We start from the raw sequence: 21,491 nt of genomic DNA, 5'->3' as shown, positions 1-21,491 counted from the left end.
CATGTACCTTTAGGCATAAAAATAAATCTAATCAGAAAAACTGTCCAAACCCTCCTATACACATAGCATAATTAGCAAAACTATAGAAGATCCCCCAACCCCCCCTTTTCACCCCAAAATCTGTGCCAGGACACTCAGGCCCCATAGTACATTTACTCTGACTTGAAGGGAACCTGAAGAGAGAGGGATATGGTGGCAGCCATATTTACTTCCTTTTAAAGAATACCTGTTGCCTGGCAGCACTACTGACCATTCTGGCATCAGTATCTGGATCACACATTTGAAATCAGAGATGGATTCAGATGAAATGGCGCCCTAGGCAAGGTAGTAGAGTTGCGATCCTTTTGGTAAGCTGAAGTGGAGAAAGAGGTCAGAAAAGGTGGCAGGTCGGCCCCTTTACATGCACTAGGCCCCAGGGCCCTTCCTAGGTTGCCAGGTGGATGCTCCTGCTGCTTGAAACAAGTATGCAGCCAATCTTGCCAGGATTTTTTCAGAAACATCTGATCTGCATGCTTGTTCAGGGTCTATGGCTAGGGGTCTGTTTCCACTAAGGCCGACTCTGCAGGAGAAATGCTGCCTATCCCTCCAATGCTTTGAAGAAGTCCAACCTGCACTTCCGCGGGATTCTGGACGGCATGTAGTCGTTTTCTGAAGCACGCGCCCAAATCCCTATTGCCGTGCATAGCAGAGATTAGCGATTCAGCTGCGTGCTCGCATCACTGCAAGTGCCGCCGAGCGTCCTGCAAGATACGCGATGGCTAAGTGAAAATCAGCTGACCTTAAAAAGGAACTCCAGTGAAAATAATGTATAAAAAAGTGCTTCATTTTTACAATAATTATGTATAAATGATTTAGTCAGTGTTTGCCCATTGTAAAATCTTTTAAATCCCTGATTTACATTCTGACATTTATCACATGGTGACATTTTTACTGTTGGTAGGTGATGTAGCTGCTGCATGCTTTTTTGGCAGTTGGAAACAGCTGTAAACAGCTATTTCCCACAATGCAGCAAGGTTCCCAGACAGGTAACTGCCAGGATTACCATGGTCCTCAGAGTTTCTTGTGGGAGGGGTTTCACCACAATATCAGTCATACAGAGCCTCCTGATAGTCTGTTTGTGAAAAGGAATAGATTTCTCATGTAAAAGGGGGTATCAGCTACTGATTGGGATAAAGTTCAATTCTTGGTCGGAGTTTCTCTTTAAAGAGAATCTGTACTCTAATTCTTACAATAAAAATCATACCATTCTATTCATTATGTTCTCCTGGGCCCCTCTGTGCTGTTTCTGCCACTCCCTGCTGCACTCCTGGCTTGTATGCCAGTTTTAGGCAGTGTTTACAAACAAAAGACATGGCTGCTAACCAGAGTGTGATAGGCTGAGAGGAGCCAAGTCTGTGACTCACACAGAGCCTGCAGGGGGCGTGGAGAGGGCGTGTATAACTTCTATCCTATCACAAGCAGAGCAGCACATTCCTAACAGAGTGCCTGAGCCCAACAAAGCTGACAAAGAAAAGAAGGTTAGATTATATAACAGAGATAATACAGCTACTGTGCAACTAAGAAAGGCTGCAGTAAGACAGACCACATTAGAACAGGTATAGGAAATTATAGGATAGAAGAAATAAAGCTGAAAATTTTGTTAAGGGGCCCATACACCGAACGATTTTCCCGCCGATCTACATCAGATTCTATCACTGTGATCGAATCTGCTGTGAAATCGTTGCGCAAACGCTGACAGAACGATTGATTTCTGTCCAAAATCGATTGTTTCCGTCAATCAGTCAGTGCGGAAGATTTCGCTCAATCGCCGGCGGGTCAGGAGTGCGTCGATAGCGGCGGTCGAATGTCCGACGACCGACGCTAGCGGCAATACATTACCTGATCGGCCGGCGCGTATCCCGCTGCTCCTTTTCCGCTGGGCTCCGGCAGGCTTCACTTCTTCCTGTCCAGACAGGAAGTTTAAATAGTAGAGCGCCCTCTAGTGTTTAAACTTCCCCGGACAGGAAGTACAGTGAAGCTGGAGCCGAGCGCGGAGAAGAAGACAGCGGAGACTGGGGGACTCGCGCCGGCCAGATCAGGTAATGTATGCAGGGGGGGGGGGGGGGCAGCGGCAGCTTCACAGATTGTGATCGGTTTCATGCTGAAATCGATTCACAATCTGTTTGCAGTAAAGGCAGCCATACAATCCCTCTTTGATCAGATTCGATCAGAGAGGGATCTATCTGTTGGTCGATCTGATGACAAATCGACCAGTGTATGGCCACCTTTAAAGAGTCTCTTTAAAGGAGAACTGTAGTGAGAGGTATATAGAGGCTGCCATATTGGTTTCCTTTTAAGCAATACCAGTTGCCTGGCTATCCTGCTGATCCTCTGCCTCTAATACATTTTGCCCTAGACCCTGAACAAACATGCAGCAGATCAGGCATTTCTGACATTTTTGTCAGATCTGACAATATTAGCTGCATGCTTGTTTCTGGTGTGATTCTGCAGGCAGATAGCTCAGCAGGGCTGCCAGGTAACTGGTATTGCTTAAAAGGAAATCAATATGGCAGCCTCTATATACCTCTCACTACAGTTCTCCTTTAAAGCAGATCCGAGATGAATTACTATAACAAGTAACTTGCCTATATATCTTATCTAAAGTTTAGATATTTTACACAGTAAATCTAGCTGCAAACAGCTTCAACAGTTTATGATTATTTCTTCCCGTAATACAATGACAGCGGCCATGTTCTGTTTGTCACATTACACACAGGCAAGCTGATAGCATCTCCAGCCCTGAGCTCAATCCCCTCCCCTCCTCCCCTCTGTCTCTGAAATCTCTGGCTAGTAACCTCCTCCTCCTCCTCCTGCCCAGACTGAGCTCCCATAAGCCCTTGCTACAGTGCCAAGGCACTCTGGAAAGCTGTGGGCGTGGCTTGTTTAGTTTATAGGGAATTAGAGTATTAAAACAAAGAAAAAAAAAGTATTTGGCTTGAGGAATGCCCTATAAACTATATGAAAGGACCACAATCTTGCAATGAGTAAAAGTTTATCTCGGATCCACTTTAAAGCATCAGAGGCAGAGGATCAGCAGGACAGCCAGACAATATGTATTGTGAAATAAATATGGCAGCCTCCATATCCCTTCTTCCTCGGGTTCCCTTTAATACAGGAACTAATCACAGCGCACAAAACAAATGTGATGACGACTATAAGTCTTGCACAGAAAGCCGCTTAGTTCAGTGTAAACACAAATGAAACCTAGGTGCCTGTAAAAGCTCAGGTGTCATAAAAGCAAAGTACTGCAGCTCTCTGCGTCTCCATGGGGGACAGAGCCAGTAAACAAGCAGGAAAGGTGACTCTTAATAAAAGGTATACATCAGAAACGCAGGTGTCATGGAAGTGACATGTATGTCATTGCTGCACTCACATGTACAGCGCAGCACGGGCGGGGAGACGTGGCTGCTTGTCCCCTCTCTTCTTCCTCATCTTCATGTTGCCTGGACCCCCCTCACCTTGCTTGGTGGCAGCAGTGTGCAGGAGGACAGGTGGGGAGGCATCAGCAGGTTGTTTGTGACGGAAATCCCAAATCCCATCACTATGGAGCTGCAGGCAACACCTAGCACTGCTCCTCCTATCTTTACTGCAGCACTGCCCTCTCTGGCTCCTGTAATTAACCATTATTTATTCTACTACAGCACAAATCACAGGAATGTCTACAGGGCATTCACATCCCGAGCCCTCTGCCAACAGCTCAGGCATGACTTAACCTGGATGGAGATGAGATCTTAAGAAGCCATGGTGCGCAGATTCCTGCAATGCTCTGCCACTGACGTCATGTCATTTAATCAAGAGCAGCAAACTAAACAACACACACAAACAAGCAGCAAGGTGGATTAAAACACAAACACACACACACACATACGCAAACACACGTACAAAATGACTGGTCCTATTAGCATCAAAGCATTCAATTCTACAACAATTTACAGCCGCATTCTAAGGTCATGTTTACTGTGGAATGTTGCGGTGCAATGCAACAGGCTCTTTGTAACGTAGCTTAGCACACAGCAATGCGCCACCTATGTGACATTCCCAGTGTGGCAGGTGCCTTACGGTAAAACAAATTTGGGTTCAGTGCGTTACCACTAACCGCATACATAACCAGTAAAGTGAAGCATATTTTTCACTGACTGTATGCTTCACTGTAGCAAACAACGCGTGCATAACGCCACTGTCCAGATCCATTGCGTTGCATTCCTGCTGTCACAGGGAACACAACACAATGGCCTCAATTCTGGTAGGGATATCAAACAAAATTACCTCATGTGAGGTAATTTACTTCATGAGGTAATGACATTTAGCAATTTCTGGTAGGTTTTAGTCATATTTTACCTTACGGGGTAAATTATGAGGTAATTTACCGAAAATCGCACACACAGTCACGTATAGTAGGCCAGGTAGCGTCAAAGCAGGTAATACAGCTATAGACAGACTGGGCGGACCTCAGTGCTTATCTCTTCTATTTTACTGTGCTTTTATGTTACCTGCTGACATTCCTCACTAATCTCTACAAGAAGTGCACCAACCTGTTCCCCTGTCCTGGAGCTCATAAAGCACACCGGAGGAACAAGAAACCAGCACATAGCTGTGCAAATAAACAGCAAGCGACGTCACATTCTACCTGTGTCACCAGTAACATCACACGCATGGAACGACAACTGGGACAGGTGACGTCACACGCACCCCTAGCATACCAGCACATGCATTCCTCATCCAGCAAGTGAGGGAACTTCAGGGGTGGGAGGAGCTACACTTATGACAGCTAAATATACCAAGGTGCAGCCTAACAAAAACATCAGAAATGTCACATGGTAACTGGACTACAAAACCCCCACCACAAATAGCTTACAACAAACTTAAATAATGTCTTCTTCCATTGCTGAATGTTTTGCAATTTAGCCAGCTAGGTGCAGAAAGCAAAGTTGTATATTTTAGATGGACTGTGAGGCAACCTTTCCAAAAGCTATGCTTGTAAAACCCCAGTTCAGCTCAGGCACAGGCAGATGAGGATATGATCAATAAATGCATTCATGATTTTTTCCTATTTTAAGCAAGTCACACTCTTTGCTCATGATAAATATACATCTCATTCTGGCCCTATTCACTGAGAGGACAATTTGACGTGCATTCCCATGGGAAAGAATGGACCTGTTCCCACATGCCCATTTTTTAGAGCCGTTTCTTGGGCAGTGCAGGCGGGGCGACTGCCCTGGGCACAGACCGGCAAGTAGAAGAAGGGGGGTGCAGGCGGGGCGACTGCCCTGGGCACAGACCGGCAAATAGAAGAAGGGGGGTGCAGGCGGGGCGACTGCCCTCGGCCAGACCGGCAAGTAGAAGGGGGGTGCAGGCGGGGCGACTGCCCTGGGCACAGACCGGCAAGTAGAAGAAGGGGGGTGCAGGCGGGGCGACTGCCCTGGGCACAGACCGGCAAGTAGAAGGGGGGTGCAGGCGGGGCGACTGCCCTGGGCACAGACCGGCAAGTAAAAGACCGGCAAGTAGAAGAAGGGGGGTGCAGGCGGGGCGACTGCCCTGGGCACAGACCGGCAAGTAGAAGAAGGGGGGTGCAGGCGGGGCGACTGCCCTGGGCACAGACCGGCAAGTAGAAGGGGGGTGCAGGCGGGGCGACTGCCCTGGGCACAGACCGGCAAGTAGAAGACCGGCAAGTAGAAGAAGGGGGGTGCAGGCGGGGCGACTGCCCTGGGCACAGACCGGCAAGTAGAAGAAGGGGGGTGCAGGCGGCGCGACTGCCCTGGGCACAGACCGGCAAGTAGAAGAAGGGGGTGCAGGCGGGGCGACTGCCCTGGGCACAGACCGGCAAATAGAAGAAGGGGGGTGCAGGCGGGGCGACTGCCCTCGGCCAGACCGGCAAGTAGAAGGGGGGTGCAGGCGGGGCGACTGCCCTGGGCACAGACCGGCAAGTAGAAGAAGGGGGGTGCAGGCGGGGCGACTGCCCTGGGCACAGACCGGCAAGTAGAAGGGGGGTGCAGGCGGGGCGACTGCCCTGGGCACAGACCGGCAAGTAAAAGACCGGCAAGTAGAAGAAGGGGGGTGCAGGCGGGGCGACTGCCCTGGGCACAGACCGGCAAGTAGAAGAAGGGGGGTGCAGGCGGGGCGACTGCCCTGGGCACAGACCGGCAAGTAGAAGGGGGGTGCAGGCGGGGCGACTGCCCTGGGCACAGACCGGCAAGTAGAAGACCGGCAAGTAGAAGAAGGGGGGTGCAGGCGGGGCGACTGCCCTGGGCACAGACCGGCAAGTAGAAGAAGGGGGGTGCAGGCGGCGCGACTGCCCTGGGCACAGACCGGCAAGTAGAAGAAGGGGGTGCAGGCGGGGCGACTGCCCTGGGCACAGACCGGCAAGTAGAAGAAGGGGGGGGGTGCAGGCAGAAGGACACCCTTGCCCTGGGTGCGATTTAGCCTAGAAACTGCCCTGACCATTTTCACCGTGTCGGAGTTAGCACAATTTGGAGGATGCATTACAATCCATCCCATAATAGACTGCCACAATATGCACAGGGATGTTAAAGGGTAAAGGGAGACCCATCTAATACAGAGAAGGGAGACAATGCTTCAGAAGCAGTTGGAACATTTAAGGAGGAGGACATTTTTCAGAGATCAATACACACTGTCGCTAGTTTACTATCATCATGAGTCGCTCTGCTAGATGCACAACACTCTGCTCCTGAATTTTGTTTGACTAAGGTAAACCACTTCTGTGACAATGTCCCCGCTACCACTGTCGACTTCTAAATGCCAATTCCAAAAGCAGATGCTTTCAGAATTCACATTTGGATGCACAAGAGCAAAGTCATAACTTAGTGGAGCCAGCCTCTGTATCCACATCAAGCTATGTGAAGCCATGCTGATGGCTGAGTTTGCCTTGAGCTTGCCCCAGGGGATATGGCACTATATGAGCAAGCATCTGGATACAGACAGCACTGACTGTAAGCACAGTAAGCGCTCTACACATGATGCTGCGTTTAGTTTATGCACTTTTGTCTGACTGCAGGGTCCTTTTAAAGGGATCACAAAGTGAGAGGAATATAAAGACTGAAATATTTAATTTTAAACAATACAAATTGCCTGGACGTTTAGAGTCAAACATTTTTCAGAAGAACAATATGTATATTTACACAGGTAAGGCACACAAGGTTTCCCTGTTCCACGCTATGCTGCAGAACTAAAAAACTTAGCAGCCTCAGCTGGTTTCCAATTGTCTTTATTTTTACAAAACACTCATTATGTCTTTGGGTCTTTCCTATTCAAGGGAAAATCCATGCTAATAAAAATATATACTAATCTGTCCTATCCTTCTGGAAACCCTTTTACTAGCAGCATGGTGGCGTAGTGGTTAGTGCTCTCGCCTTGCAGCACTGGGTCCCCAGTTCAAATCCCAGCCAGGTCAACAACTGCAATAAGTTTGTATGTTCTCCCCGTGTCTGCATGGGTTTCCTCCAGGCACTCCGGTTTCCTTCCACACCCCCAAAAAATACAAATAAGTTAATTAGCTTCCCCCTAAATTGGCCCTAGACTATGATACATGCACTAAATGATATATACATAGACATATGCTTATGGTAGGGACTAGATAGTGAGCCCCTCTGAGGGACAGTTAGTGACAAGACAATATACTCTGTACAGCGCTGCATAAGATGTCGGCGCTATATAAATACTTACAATTAATATTTTGAGTCAACAGTGCTCCTGAAGAAGTGTACTCCACCTGGCTCATGTTCACAAAACGCGTCAAGAAACAAATATTGATTTATCATCAAATCTGATATGTGCAATTACTTGTATGGATACTGAGCTCATTTGGGTTTGACTGTTGTAGGTCTGATCCCCATTTAGGATTATTCCCTTAATTATGTGGCATTTCTGGTATTATGACCACTAGGCAACTAATTGGTGCAATATTTCTATGGGAACCTTGCATATTTTTCGGAATATCACATCATCATGCATGACCCTCGATGCATGTGCGCCGCTAGTGTATTGCAGGACGGAGGACCCGACAGTGCTGTATAGCGGCAGGCGGCCAGTGTCCCTGGAGAGCTGCAAGACAAGAAGAGGAACGTGCTGCCAGGACCTGGAGCCAGAGGGAGAGGATCACATCAGCAGGAGCAGGTATAGTATTAAAGTGAAAGTGCACTGTAGTGTAGTTTTGTTAATTGTTGTGTAATTTAGTTACATGTAGTGTTGTGTAGTGCATTGTTGTATAGCTTAGTTGGTGGGCTGCAGGGATAAGTGTATTGTATCTGGTAGGGGCAGAAGGAATTAGAGCAGTGTAGCATAGACAGAGTCCATAAGATGTCCCTGCACCATAGAGGCACCTAGGTTTAGCTATTTTTGTTTTCATCATTTTTTCCCTCTCCTAGGTGCGTCTTATATCCCGGAGCATCTTATATTCCGAAAAATATGGTATGTGGTGTCAAATGATTGTTTTGTATGTATACATATTTTAACTTGACTATGTTCAATTTGTTTAAATAAACAAGTGTTTTTATCAGGGCTGTGGAGTCATGGAGTCGGAGCAATTTTGGGTGCCTGGAGTCGGAGTTGGAAAAAAATGCAACGACTCCGACTCCTAATGAATTGAAACTGTAATTAAAATAGAAAATATGATAAAATGTTCTATTTCTCAGATAATAGTTATCATAAATAATTTATATATACAGTAATAGCTGTGCTTAGTCCACAATAATGAAATAAACCAATCAAAAAATAGTAACTTGTGCTGCTTCAATAAAGCAGTCCCCGTATTTTTAAAGTCAGATATACATATCTGATTGTGACTGTATATATGATGTGTACACAGGAATCTCATATATACGAAATAACATCTATGCTGTAAGTATAAAGCCTGATGTGTAGCCGTGTCACTAATAGAGATGGTCAATGAGATGGAAATAATTCTGCGCTGATGCTTGTTTATGCAAATGTACACACTCTCTTTGCTCATGAAATGAAATAGTTTGATATGTTGTTAAAATGTGGTATGGTGACTACAAATTAAAGGGTACCTGAGATGGATGAAGATAAAAGTTTTATCCAGTCCCTCGCTGTCCTCCACCACCCGGATCTTCTGCTATGAGTCCTGGTAATTCAGCCAGTCAGCGCTGTCCGGCCGCAGGCCGCTTCCACAGCCATGAGCATTCTGCACCTGTGCAATAGTGCTGTGCAGGTGTAGTACGCTCCCGGCGGCAGAGTGTGTGCATGCGCACTACGCCAGACTGGCTCAAGTACCTGGACTCATAGCAGAAGATCCAGGTGGCGGAGAAGGACAGCGAGGGACTGATTAGCCTGAAGGGGGCTGGAGGAAGCCCCAGGTATGTATAAAACTTTAATTTAATCTGTCTCAGGTTTACTTTGTTACACAGTAGTACTATACTGTACATATGCACTCCCCACAGAGCTGCAGGGAATCCATTGAGAATATTGTGCACATTGAACACAGAGGTGTTGTCTATCACCCATAAACCTGGTTCAGATTGTGCATGAAGAATGTGTAATAGAGGAAGAATCTCCTAATTCCCTTGCAGAATACCTGCACATCACTCTCACATGTACCCACACTTACATTGCCTAGGGCCTGATAGATGTTCTTTGTTCCGGTCTGTACCTTTTACAAGTACTCTTACTCAAGGACTAGTTTTAGTCTATGACTAAAGGGAATAAACATGCCAGCCACCATATCCTTCTCACTTCAGTTGTCTTTTAAAATTCCTAATGCTGGGTACACACGATGAGATTTCCCGTTCGATTCCCGGATCGATTCGATTAAATCAAACATGTTCGATTGGATTTCGATCGTTTTTTTCGTCGATTTTGCATACCTATCATGAAAAAATCGATCGAAATCCAATCGAACATGTTTGATTTAATCGAATCAATCCGGGAATCGAACGGGAAATCTCATCGTGTGTACCCAGCATAAGAGTTGGCAGTTAAGAGACGAATTTCATGTTACATACTTTCAATCAACAAGATTGTAATATGCAAATTAGAGGAGTCTGAGGATTTTTGTAACGACTCCACAGCCCTGGTTTTTATGCAATAGATCAGGGCTTTTCAACCTGTGGAACGTGTACCACCAGTGGTACGTTACTGTTGGCCAGGTGGTAGACACCAGGTTTGCCTACCACTTAATTGCCCTCCTGCGGCTTGTCCTGGTCCAATCCTGCCTTCACAAAGTTTGGCTCCCCCCTTGCTCACTCCTCGATGTGCTACCCTGTCATACTTCAGACCTCAGATCAGCGGAGCAGAGACCAGACATCACCGGCCACTTCCTGTATTTGACGTATACGCACTGTCACTGTGCACCGTTTGCCTGGCTGGGTTACCGCTGATCTGAGGTCTGAACTATTCCACAGGGCAGCACATCAAGGAGCAAGCGAGGAGGAGCCGAATTTCGTGGTGAGGCCCTGCCCAGCTCTCTGGTGGTGGTGGGAGGCTACCTATATTGAAGCTCTAAATCCTAAAGAGGCTACCCCCTTCCTCCTCAGTAGAAAGAATCCAGTGTTGGGACCCCTTAAAGAGCTCCTTGTCAGCGTGCGCACATGTGCAGTAGCGGCTCTACGCTCTGGTGTAAAGCCAACACCAATCAGGTCCGACCTATTGTGCAGGCACCCTGGTGGTACTTAAACATTTTCAGGCGATAAAAGTGGTACAATTAGTGAAAAGGTTGAAAAGCACTGCAATAGATGACCTGACTGACAATACCTTTTTGATTACCATTTATATACGGTACCTTCTTTTCCCCGTTCATCCCAGTATCCCTAAATATAAAAATTAGCATCTTTTGTGGGATGTAGGGAATGCACACACCTGTTTTTAATTACAATTAATTGTATCTTTTGAAAAAATTGGCTCTTTAAGTATATTTACACATATCTGTATATCAGTCCTGAAAGAGGGACACATGAAGCAAAAGGAATGGGGTTCCCAAAAAGGGACCGCTGGGAGCTATGTAGACATCACACAGACAGCTGAAGCAATGATGTGCGATCACTTCACATATACAAGGCTCAGAATGAGGGTATTGTGTACCAAATGCAGTGGGTGATACAAGAGGATCTGCAGCCACTAAACAGTGGCCAAGGCACAACACAGGGCAGAAGTATAAACACTAAAATCAATATAACAAAATAGATACAAGACGAAGTGCTTATGTGACAGGGTTGTAAACATTGTAAAGCCAGATTTGTGGTTTATGATGCCCAGATCGCCTGCAGTCTCCTCATATCCATATAACTGGTAGCTGTGACCTCACAGTCCGCAGCCGATAAGCACTTTCTCCTCTGCTAATCACGGCTACAAGTGACTAAACTCTGCGGCTGGAAACACAAAAGCCTTTCGTGTTGATTATGTGGTTTATAAAATGACATTTTAATTGACCAGGTGATGTTGATATTATACTGGCAGTAAACCAGTCATGCTGGTTTGTATAAACTGAGTGAAAGTGAAAAGCAGGTGTTGACAATGAGAAGTGCCTGACTGGTTGCTAGGGGCAACAATCTAAACTCTTTTATACCGCATACACTGCAGGCTGAAATATCCCCGGCAAGAACTCAAAGCTTCATTCCAGGAACAAATGATTATTACCTAGCTCTAAGGGGGCACTCGGCTGCAGAGATCGTTTTCATCCATCTAATTAGGCCAATCGCTTGCACTCCCTGCTGATTGGACCAATACAAAGGGGCATGCAATAAGCATTAAAGTGAACCTGAGGTGAGAGGGATATGGAGGCTGCCATATTTATTTCCTTTTAAGCAACACCAGTTGCCTGGCAACCCTGCTGATCCTCTGCCTCGAATACTTTCAGCCATAGCCCCTGAACAAGCATATGCACCTAATTCAGTCACATGTGACAATATTGTCAGAAACACCTGATTTGCATATGCTTGTTCAGTGTCTAGGGCTGAAAGTAAGAGTGGCAGAGGATCAGCAGGACTGCCAGGCAACTGGTATTGCTTAAAAAAAAATAAAAAAAAATTATATATATATATATATATATATATATATATATATATATATATATATATATATGATATGGCGCTGCTAGCTATATATATCCCTCTCACATCAGGTTCACTTTAAATTTGCATGTGAACTGGAATTATTAGCTTCCCATTCACCTTCTCTAGTCTATGGGCTTATTAGCTGATGTTGAATAAATCACTTGGGAAATACTTGTTCAGGGGCCCAGGTAACAGCTACTTCCTGCTCCATAGTCTGTCTGTGTTGTTAGGCCTCTTTCAGACGGATGACCGGTCTGCACTCTTGCCAAGCAGTTCAGCATCATGTCTGCCACCCACCAGTGCAATTCAAATGCAGCCAAATTACAACGGTTTTAACAGCATGTGTCAAGTGCTGTCACATGGGGTCGTTACCCAGCGGATGAGGGCCGCAACATATCGCGCCTGCAATTTCCCCATGATAATTTTGGAAAATCTTTCCCATTCTCAAATGGGAACAGATCAGATATGTCAGATATAATTCTCCAATTCCCATCAATTGGACGGGAAATTGCATTGTGTATTTAGCATCAAAGTTTGCAGTCTTCTCAGGCAGATTCAGACTGTGCCTGTCCTCTTTCTGTCTGAACATTAGGGATGTTGCAGCTCCATCCACAGATCCTGAAACAAAACCCTTAAATTTTGAACACATGACCAGAAGCATAGAAATCTAAGACTAATCGGCGCTCCACGGCGGTGATCGGAGTGCACACGCAGCTAGCTAAGTGCTAGCTGCGTGTTGCAAAAAAAAAAAATTATGCAAATCGGCCCAGCAGGGCCTGAGAAATCCTCCTGTGCGGCATAGCCCAAGCTCAGCTCGGGCTTACTGCCAAGAAGGTAAAAGTCTGAAACACCTTGTCTGCTGCATGCTTGTTCAGGGGCTATGGCTACTAGTATTAGAGTCAGAAGATCAGCAGGGCTGCCAGGCAACTGGTATTGATTAAAAGGAAATAAATATGGCAGCCTCCGTATACCCCTTACTTCAGTTCCCCTTTAAGATATTTTTAGATGTGTTTGGAGCTTTAAAACTTTATTTTCAGGCATGTGTATTATGTAATGTGTATTGGAAAAAAAAACATTACGTCAAATGCATTTAATATTTTTAAATAAAGGTTTAATTTCCCCCTCCCCCCCTTAAAAAAAGAAAGGAAATGCATAGCATCTGCTGCATAAATTCTCTTTTGGGAACGTATAGATGCCCAATCGCTCCACCTCCCATCCCTCTCGGTCAGAATCCCGCCCACTTTCATCACCATGGAAATGCTGTCCATTTAGCAGGGAAGAATTTCTGACTGCTCTGTTCACTGAGGTACCGCCTCTTTATTGACTAGCAATCCTTGCATATTGTCTGCAAAATACAGCGGCTGGATACTGTAATCACTCTGACACAGGTGACCTGGGTTCAAATCTCAGCTCTGCCTGTTCAGTAAGCCAGCGCCTATTCAGTAGGAGACCTTGGGCAAGACTCCCTAACGCTGCTACTGCCCATAGAGCGCGTCCTAGTGGCTGCAGCTCTGGCACTTTGAGTCCGACAGGAGAAAAGCGCGATATAAATGTTCTGTGTCTGCAAAAGCATCCCCCTATATTTGGCCAATTGCTATTGCACTGCCCACAGCAAACAGCCTCCTGCTCCTCTCCATAGCACAGTACATCCTGCTCAAAAGCAAGTTGAGCCAGTGTGCCTCTACAGAGATCAATGGCACGCTGTAACCTAGAGATCACGATGGATTGTTTGTACTAAGCTGGAGTCTGGGAACCCAGAGACCCAGGAAGCTGTAACATGTAAATACCAGTTCCCGAGAGAACCAAGCGTGACCCACCCAAGCCTCAGGGTCCATTAACATTACTCTACATTCACAGACGTCAATGCACAGGATTGGAGGCAGAAATGACATTTCCCTGTGTCAACTTTACCTTTATCCACATTTAAAGGAGGCTGCCATTTTTATTTCCTTTTAACTAGTGCCAGTTGCTTGGCAGTCCTGTTGATCTCTTTGGCTGCAGTAGTGTCTGAATCACACACCAGAAACAAGCATGCTGCTAATCTAGTCAGACTCCAGTCAGAAACATCTGATCTGCATGCTTGTTCAGGGTCTAGGACTAACATTAGAGAGAGATGATCAGTAAGACAGCCAGGTACCTGGTGTTTAAAAGGAAATACATATGGCAGCCTCCAAATTCCTCTCAGTTCAGGTGCAAGCAAGTGTACGATAAACTGTAAATGTCATTTTGCAAGCTGAACTCCTGCCAAACATTTACTAGTTTACTCAATAAACAGAAAGCATTGGCGTGCCTCCATGGGGTTGTACATTTTGTTTGAGGTTTCTAGAGGGTCTCTAACTTGCCTGATAGTAAAGCGTTAAATGAATCCAGTCTAGATCTGCTGCGTCAATAATGATATTACCACTGGAGATCTCCGGACATGCCCTATATGGCTATGAACCTATATGTATGTCCCACACAGGGTCTGCATCCAATAAGAATGGGAAACACAATGCTTTTGTCAATTCTGAGCTTCCTTGTGTGACTTCCTTGTGCCTTTCAGAGCAATGGAAATAGGAACTGTATTACTCCAAATGATACAGTGCTCTGGCAGTGCTAACATGGCCATGGATTCATGTCATTTGAGCTTTTAAAGACTGCTGAAATTCTGTAATCCCGATCCTCTGTATATAGTACTTCATGGTCAAAATCTGGAACAAGTATGCAGATCACTCCACTGACACACTACTGCATAAAGTAAGGGGGGACGATCACTGCATGGGACATTGCAAAGGACAAGGAAGCAGTGGATTATGGGAGTTGAAGGCCCACTGTCTGTAGGAAGTGACACGGTAGCTGCATGCTAAGCCACCTGGCAATGTCAGTGGGGGAAGGTGCAAAGAAACATGATTTAATGAAGTTACAGCCTGATAAAATGACACATTTCAAATGTTTATAAGGTTCAATACAATTCACAAAGGTAACACTTGCTATTGCAATGATTGCCAAATATTTCTGAACAATGTATTTATTAGCCTTCAGTTCTCCTTCAAGGTCAATACAAAAGCAGCCATAGGCCCGACACTTTTTAGTTGTCCATCTGTTGAATGGAGGATCTTCCTTTATCAGAACAGATCTTCTTAGTCAAAAATCCAATCTGTCAAGATGTATTCCACTCAGATGAGCACTGGGGGAGTCTGTTACCATAGCAACCCACCGGGGGCGAATAGAAAATTTCTATTCACTAGTGCATCGGTGTACAACTGGCTGAATTTGCTGGCTGATCGTCACATAGGGCAAAGTTCTGTTTTACAATAAGACCAGCTGTAGGTGATTACGGTCCATCTACCTGCAGGCTGAAGACACATGCAGGCGTGGAGGTTTCACTGGCACAATCGCTTGTGCCAGTTTCCACTAAAGCACTCTGCCTGCAGTCAATGATCGCTCATGCCCTAGCGGCATGTACTGTCCTATGGAGAGGTTTGGGAAAGAGAAGCAGGAGGTACGTAGAGACAAAGCGATCACCCCTTGAAGTTGGTTGATGCCTGTGTGGATACCAAACTGATGGTCAATCACAAATACTTTCTTTATCTAATATGTCGTGTCTGTTAGCATAACAGTGAGGGCCTGTTTCCACTACACGCAGATTTGATGCAGAATGGATGCAGAAAAACTGACTCCAATGAAAGCCTATAGGCCTGTTTCCACTAATCGCGATTTCTCTGATGCAGATTTTCCCATAGGCATTCATTGGAGTCAGTTTTTCGGAATCCATTCTGCGTGTAGTGGAAACAGGCCCTAATTGTCCAGTTTTGCTGAAGTATGGAAAACCAGTATGCCAATGGTCATTTAGCTGGGCTCTAACCACTCAGTGCACCACAGTGGGCAAACTGCCACACAGATGCCCTTCATACTCACATATGTGATTACCACAAGCTGGTGCTGCATGTTGTGGCTTTCTAGCCAACCTCAACCATGCTGCCCCCTTACTGTGTAGGTTTGTAGGATTCCCTGCAACAACTTATTTTTCATCTTGCGTTTTAAGGGGGCAGCTCAAGCCTCAAATTTCTCAGGAAAACAGCTCCTGAAGTTTGGCGTCTACAGCTACCATTTACACATGCAGTAAACCTGTGTTGCGTTGCCCTTTGCTACCGCAAGGGGCTGCAAAAGCAATGGAAGTCTATGGAGACACTTCTTGCAGTCCGTTGCAGTGCACCAGAAGTATCTGATCCGATGCAAGGGCTGCAGCACATTACCGCAAGCACTATTCTTAACACACGAAGCTTGGGGGTAATGCAAGTATAGGGCGATGCTTGTGGTGTAAATCACAGAGCGCGGTGGCACGTGCATGGACCGACGAGAATCCCAGTGACGTACTTCCTGCCTTGCACGGAGTACATCACTGAATGGGGCAGCACGGCATTTTTCATAGGAAAAATACCCTGGCACCAGTAAGTTTGGGCGCAGGGTGAAGTCGAAAAATGCCTCACCCTGCTCCTGCAAGGGTCCCTGTGGCGTTAACTACTATTCCCCTCTCCAGGCCACCATGGATTCAGAGGGCAAGACATAATTCGGCTACCAGCTGTTGCCAGCGGCCAAATTAAGCTGTTCGTAACAGCGCTGCTTTTGACTGCGTCCAAATTACTGTTTGTTCCCCACTATAGCGGTTATTCAAATTGTGGCCTATGGCAGCACATGGTGCGCCCAAATATCCCTGCACAGTTTTGGGCAGAGCTATGTCGATTACCCTGTCGGCACACTCTGCTGCAGGGTCATGTGATTGACAAATAAGCATAAAACCACCCTTAGAATAAAGTTATGGGGTTGAGTTAATGTTTGTATTGATTTAAAAGAGGTCAAGTCAGATTTAGCGGAGGGATGGTAAAAATAATTATTGCTACCTTATGCTGATGCTCTGCACAAAATCAACACATCCTGCTAAGGCAGGCATGGGTAAACTTGGCCCTCCAGCTGTTGAGGAACTACAAAGTCCCACAATGCATTGCAGGAGTCTGACAGCCACAGTCATGACTCAAAGGCAAATGCATTGTGGGATTTGTAGTTCCTTAACAGCTGGAGGGCCAAGTTTGCCCATCACTGTGCTAAGGTGTATAGCAATTAACCATATTGATTTTTTTGAGGTTTATAGCTATGGAATTCCAAAAACAGGAGCAGCTCTACCCCATTCTTCCTTCCCATAGAAAATGACATGCATGCCCAGCCACGCAAGCGCGTCTCCATAGCTATTAATGGACAGGGATTGTCGCTGGATGAAGCTCCACACGACCACCTGTAATCTACTGTCTACACGAGGCTTTAACGAGGCCATTCTTCACATAATCACATTCATTTTCACAGCTCCAGCACAGGGAGGCGAAGGAGGGATTTTCCCCACAATAACATGTGAGCTGATCCGGCACTTGCTACGTCAGTTCTATACATATTTGACTAAACCTGACAACCTGAGATCTCTTAATCTGCGGTTTATGAAATAAGCTCCTGCTGTTTCGCGCGTCACTTGTAACGGGGTGCAGGGTAGGCCGCTGGAAAGGCTCGTTCAGAGCAGGAGGAGGACTCCCACCGCTGCAAGCGAAGTGTATTGTGCGCTCAATAAAGAGGCCTACACGTGCTAAATGAGATGGAATAAGGAAAACAACAGTAACAAAAGCAATGAAACCAGATAGCAAACTGTGATACAATTAACAATAAGCTTCAAGCGGAATTAAAGCAAACCAAACAAATCAGCCATATATGCAGCAAACACACAGTTAAACCACCTCGGCAGTTTGATTCTTTTCAGAGTTTGGTGCCTTAATAGCGGTACAGTGTTTTATCTGGAAAGATTCATAGGGCTGAGTATAGGCAGCCACAGTGTACTTCCCGAGTTTAGGTAGCCAGAGAGGAACCCCGGTACAGGTGGCCAGAGTATGCACTCCCCAACCCCTGAAGTGTTCTCCCCCCAAACATTTTCCAGCCGGGTGGCATGAAAAAGTAGCCGGGTGGGGCGAAATAAGAGAATGCAGGGCCGATGCTTCTGTGTGCAACTCTGCTTACAGAATATAATCCCCCCGGCTAAAAGAGCCTGGGGAGAACACTGCCCTGTTATGGGTAGCGAGAGTGCGCCCCCCTCCCCCAGTAGAGAAAGCCAGATACATCCTCAAAGTATTGGTAGGCAGAGAGTGCTCCCCTGTTACAACTAGCGAGACAGCGCTGCCCCAGTGTCGGAAGCTACAAAGTGCTGTCCATATTGTGGTTCTAGGACAAAAAAGAAGCGACAGAAAGATTAAAAAAAAAAACCGAAAACTGTTTAAAAATGGGAGGTGGAGGCAGCGGTAGCCTTACCTCTCCACTGAGGATTTGAATTGTCTTATTCAGGAAAATGTATTGTATACTCCACAAAAGAATGTGACGCGTTTCACAGGTATTTCACCAACTTCTTCAGGCAATTCACAGGAGTAACCGATTACGAGCTCTTAGCAGGCATGGGCACCTCTCTCTCTAGCCAGAGAGTGCACTTTCACCCCATTTCAGAATAGCTAGCCAGAGGGGAGGGAGGAGGGGTGGGCGGCGCTCTATGCCCATGCTGTACAGATGCGTTGCTAGGCTAAGCTATAGTCTTGTGGTTCAATTCCATCCATGAACACAATACTAAGAAAGTTTATGTGCTTATCTTATTGTGCGAGACTGCTGGTCTCTCACATCCCCAAAAACCTACTGCTTGGTCCGCTGGCTGAGCCCCAAAAATTGTGTGTTGACTGTGGCAGTGACATTAGATTGTAAGACTCTCTGTTGGGAAGTTAAAGTGAACCGAGCAGCATTTTTAGCCCCAGGGCATCTCAATAGATAGCACATTAAAAATGCATGCCAACAATGTGGCTCAGTACTAAAAATAAAATCCATTCTACCTCTTCTTTTTACATTGAATGTTTGTTAGAGGCTTTTATTACCCTACTTCTGCAGCCTGCCATCCACAGAAAGAGAAGGCAGAGGGCTGCTCTAATTAGCAGCAGCAATGAGCAAACACTGTACTTCAAACAGTTTAGAGAAGTCACACTTGATTACAGAAACCAGGACAAATGCAGAAAACAAAAGCTGCTTGGATCCCTTTAAGGCCCCAGTTCAGGGAACCGTTTTATATTTCCTGTATGGTTCCTCCTTACAGCTCATTGCAAATCATTTGCTTATTTACACAAAGTTGATTCTTTTGTCGTTCTTTAGATCACTGTGATGAGCAGTGTTTCTTCTCTCTTGGCTTCCTATTAGTTTAAATCGGACACAGAACATTAAAAATGCCACCTGAAATTGAACTTCTCTGTTGGCCCCGTGCACTTGAACAACATTATCCAGTTTTCTTGGGTGTGAAATGTTGCTGAAAGATGCGATGTAGAACTAGCAAAGTGCCCCATAGCCTAGGGATAGCAATGCTTAGGAGACTCGTGGAGAAGCATGTGATCAGTTGTAAGGTTTTTATTTGCTGGTCATGATCAGGTCTTAAACCAGGAAGGCATCACAGCAAAACCGAACCATACAAACTGATCACATGCTTCTCCATGAGTTCCCCTAACCATTGCCATCCTTACTCATAGCATTTTCATACATTAGGATGCCAACAATTTTTATAACACAAACATACAGTGTGATTTGTTATACCCTTTTACAAAATGGTGCCCGTGTTTTAAACTCCCTCTCCAGCACACACCTGTGAATACAGTCTGGTAACCTCATTAGCAAGGTAACCAGATCTTACCTTCTTTGTAACATACAAGTATTCCCCAGGAAAAGTTTGTTTTTAAAAGGAACCTGAGGTGTGAGACCTATGGAGGCTGCCATATTTATTTCCTTTTAAACAATACCAGTTGCGTGGCAGCCCTGCTGATCTTTCTGGTCAGTAGGGTTTTAGTCACACACCTGAAACAAGCATACAGCTAATCTTGGCAGATTTGTAATGGGCATCTGTTTTGCAGGCTTGTTCAGGGTCTATGGCCTGTCAGCAAAACTAAAGTAGCTGGCGGCGGGGGACAGGAGGATCCGAGAGTGCGAGGGCACGGGACAGCTGCAGGGGGCTGGTAGAAGGTGCGTAAAACTGGTTTTCTTAGGCTTAAAGAGAAATACCGTGACCAAGAATTGAACTTTACCCCAATCAGTAGCGGATACTCCCTTTTACATGAGAAATCTATTCCTTTTTACAAACGGATCATCAGGGGGCTCTGTATGGCTGATATTGTGGTGAAACCCCTCCCACAGGAGCCTGTGAGGACCATGGTCCTGGCAGTTTCCTGTCTGTGAACCTCATTGCATTGTGGGAAATAACAGCTGTTTTACTGTTTACAGATGTTTCCAACTGTCAAAAAAGCAAGCAGCATGTCCTGTCACTGCCAGCAGTAAAAATGTCACCATGCGATAAATGTCAGAATGTAAATCAGGGAGAGGAAATATTTTACAATGTGGAAACACTGACTAAATAATTTATACATAATTATTGTAAAAATGTAGCACTACTTTTTTTATTACATTATTTTCACTGGAGTTCCTCTAAGTATTCCTTTAAAGTGTTAGAGGCAGAGGATCAGCAGCACAGCCAGGCAATGTGTATTATTTAAAAGGAAATAAACATATCCCTCTCACCTCATGTTCCCTTTAACTATCTGGTCATTACCTAAAGCAGCATAGAAGCTATTAACAGGTGTTTGGCTCACATCACCGTGGTTTTCAGACAGGCTCAGGCTGGGTTCACACTGGCATAAAATACCCCATTGGGTTTTGTCTGGCAGAAATGAAGACAAAGCATCAGACAAGCATAGACAATGCTCTTGCATAGACTTGTTCACATAGGTCCGTAACCAATCTGTCCACTGCGCTACTCCACGGCACGCCACATCGTTACTGCCATTTATTTGATGAATGCCACACATCTGCTCCTGGGCAGCAACAGAGCAGAGCGCAGGAGACACAGTACATTCTGCTGATACATAAGTGGGCTGGCCCGGAACTCTAAGATTGTTGCCAAGCTGCGTGCCAGTTAGTGGTTGGCAGACTGGAGTCCTCCACCAGGTATATTAAACGAAATTTCTTTGACATCACCTGATTCGGAAACAAACACAGATAGAAACAGGTTCTGCCACCGAGTGTCTGCACAGAAACTATTCTTTAAAGGACAACTGAAGTGAGAGTTATTTGGAGGCTGCCATTTTTAATTCCTTTTAAACAAAACGAGTTGCCTGGCAGCCCTGCTGATCTATTGGCTGCAGTAGTGTCTGAATAACACATCAGAAGCAAGCATGCAGCTAATCTTGTCAGATCTGACAATGTCAGAAACACCTGAATTGCTGCATGCTTGTTAAGGGTCTATGGCTAAAAGTATTAGAGGCAGAGGATCAGTAGGCTAGACAGGCAACTGGAAATAAATATGGCAGCCTCTATGTCCCTCTTGCTTCAGTTGTACTTTAAAGC

General features: G+C 45.7%; 1 protein-coding gene across 10 annotated transcripts in view; it reads right to left on the bottom strand.

The window, feature by feature from the left end:
* The window catches only part of IQSEC2 (IQ motif and Sec7 domain ArfGEF 2), a 394,948-nt gene that overhangs the window by 56,418 nt on the left and 317,039 nt on the right, over nucleotides 1-21,491 (bottom strand). Inside the window, exon 1 of one of the 10 annotated variants that reach the window (XM_068248406.1) lies at nucleotides 3,413-3,515. The exons of the other annotated variants lie outside the window; for them this stretch is intronic. Coding sequence (XP_068104507.1) covers nucleotides 3,413-3,477 — 65 coding nt within the window. The 5' untranslated portion in view covers nucleotides 3,478-3,515. Of the gene's footprint in view, nucleotides 1-3,412; nucleotides 3,516-21,491 lie in introns of those variants that run through there. 10 annotated transcript variants of the gene reach the window in all.

This window comes from Hyperolius riggenbachi, chromosome 8 (assembly GCF_040937935.1).
Source record: "Hyperolius riggenbachi isolate aHypRig1 chromosome 8, aHypRig1.pri, whole genome shotgun sequence".
Classification (NCBI taxonomy): Eukaryota; Metazoa; Chordata; class Amphibia; order Anura; family Hyperoliidae; genus Hyperolius; species Hyperolius riggenbachi.
The sequence above is the reverse complement of the archived record's forward strand: the minus strand, read 5'-3'. Positions and strand labels throughout refer to the sequence as shown.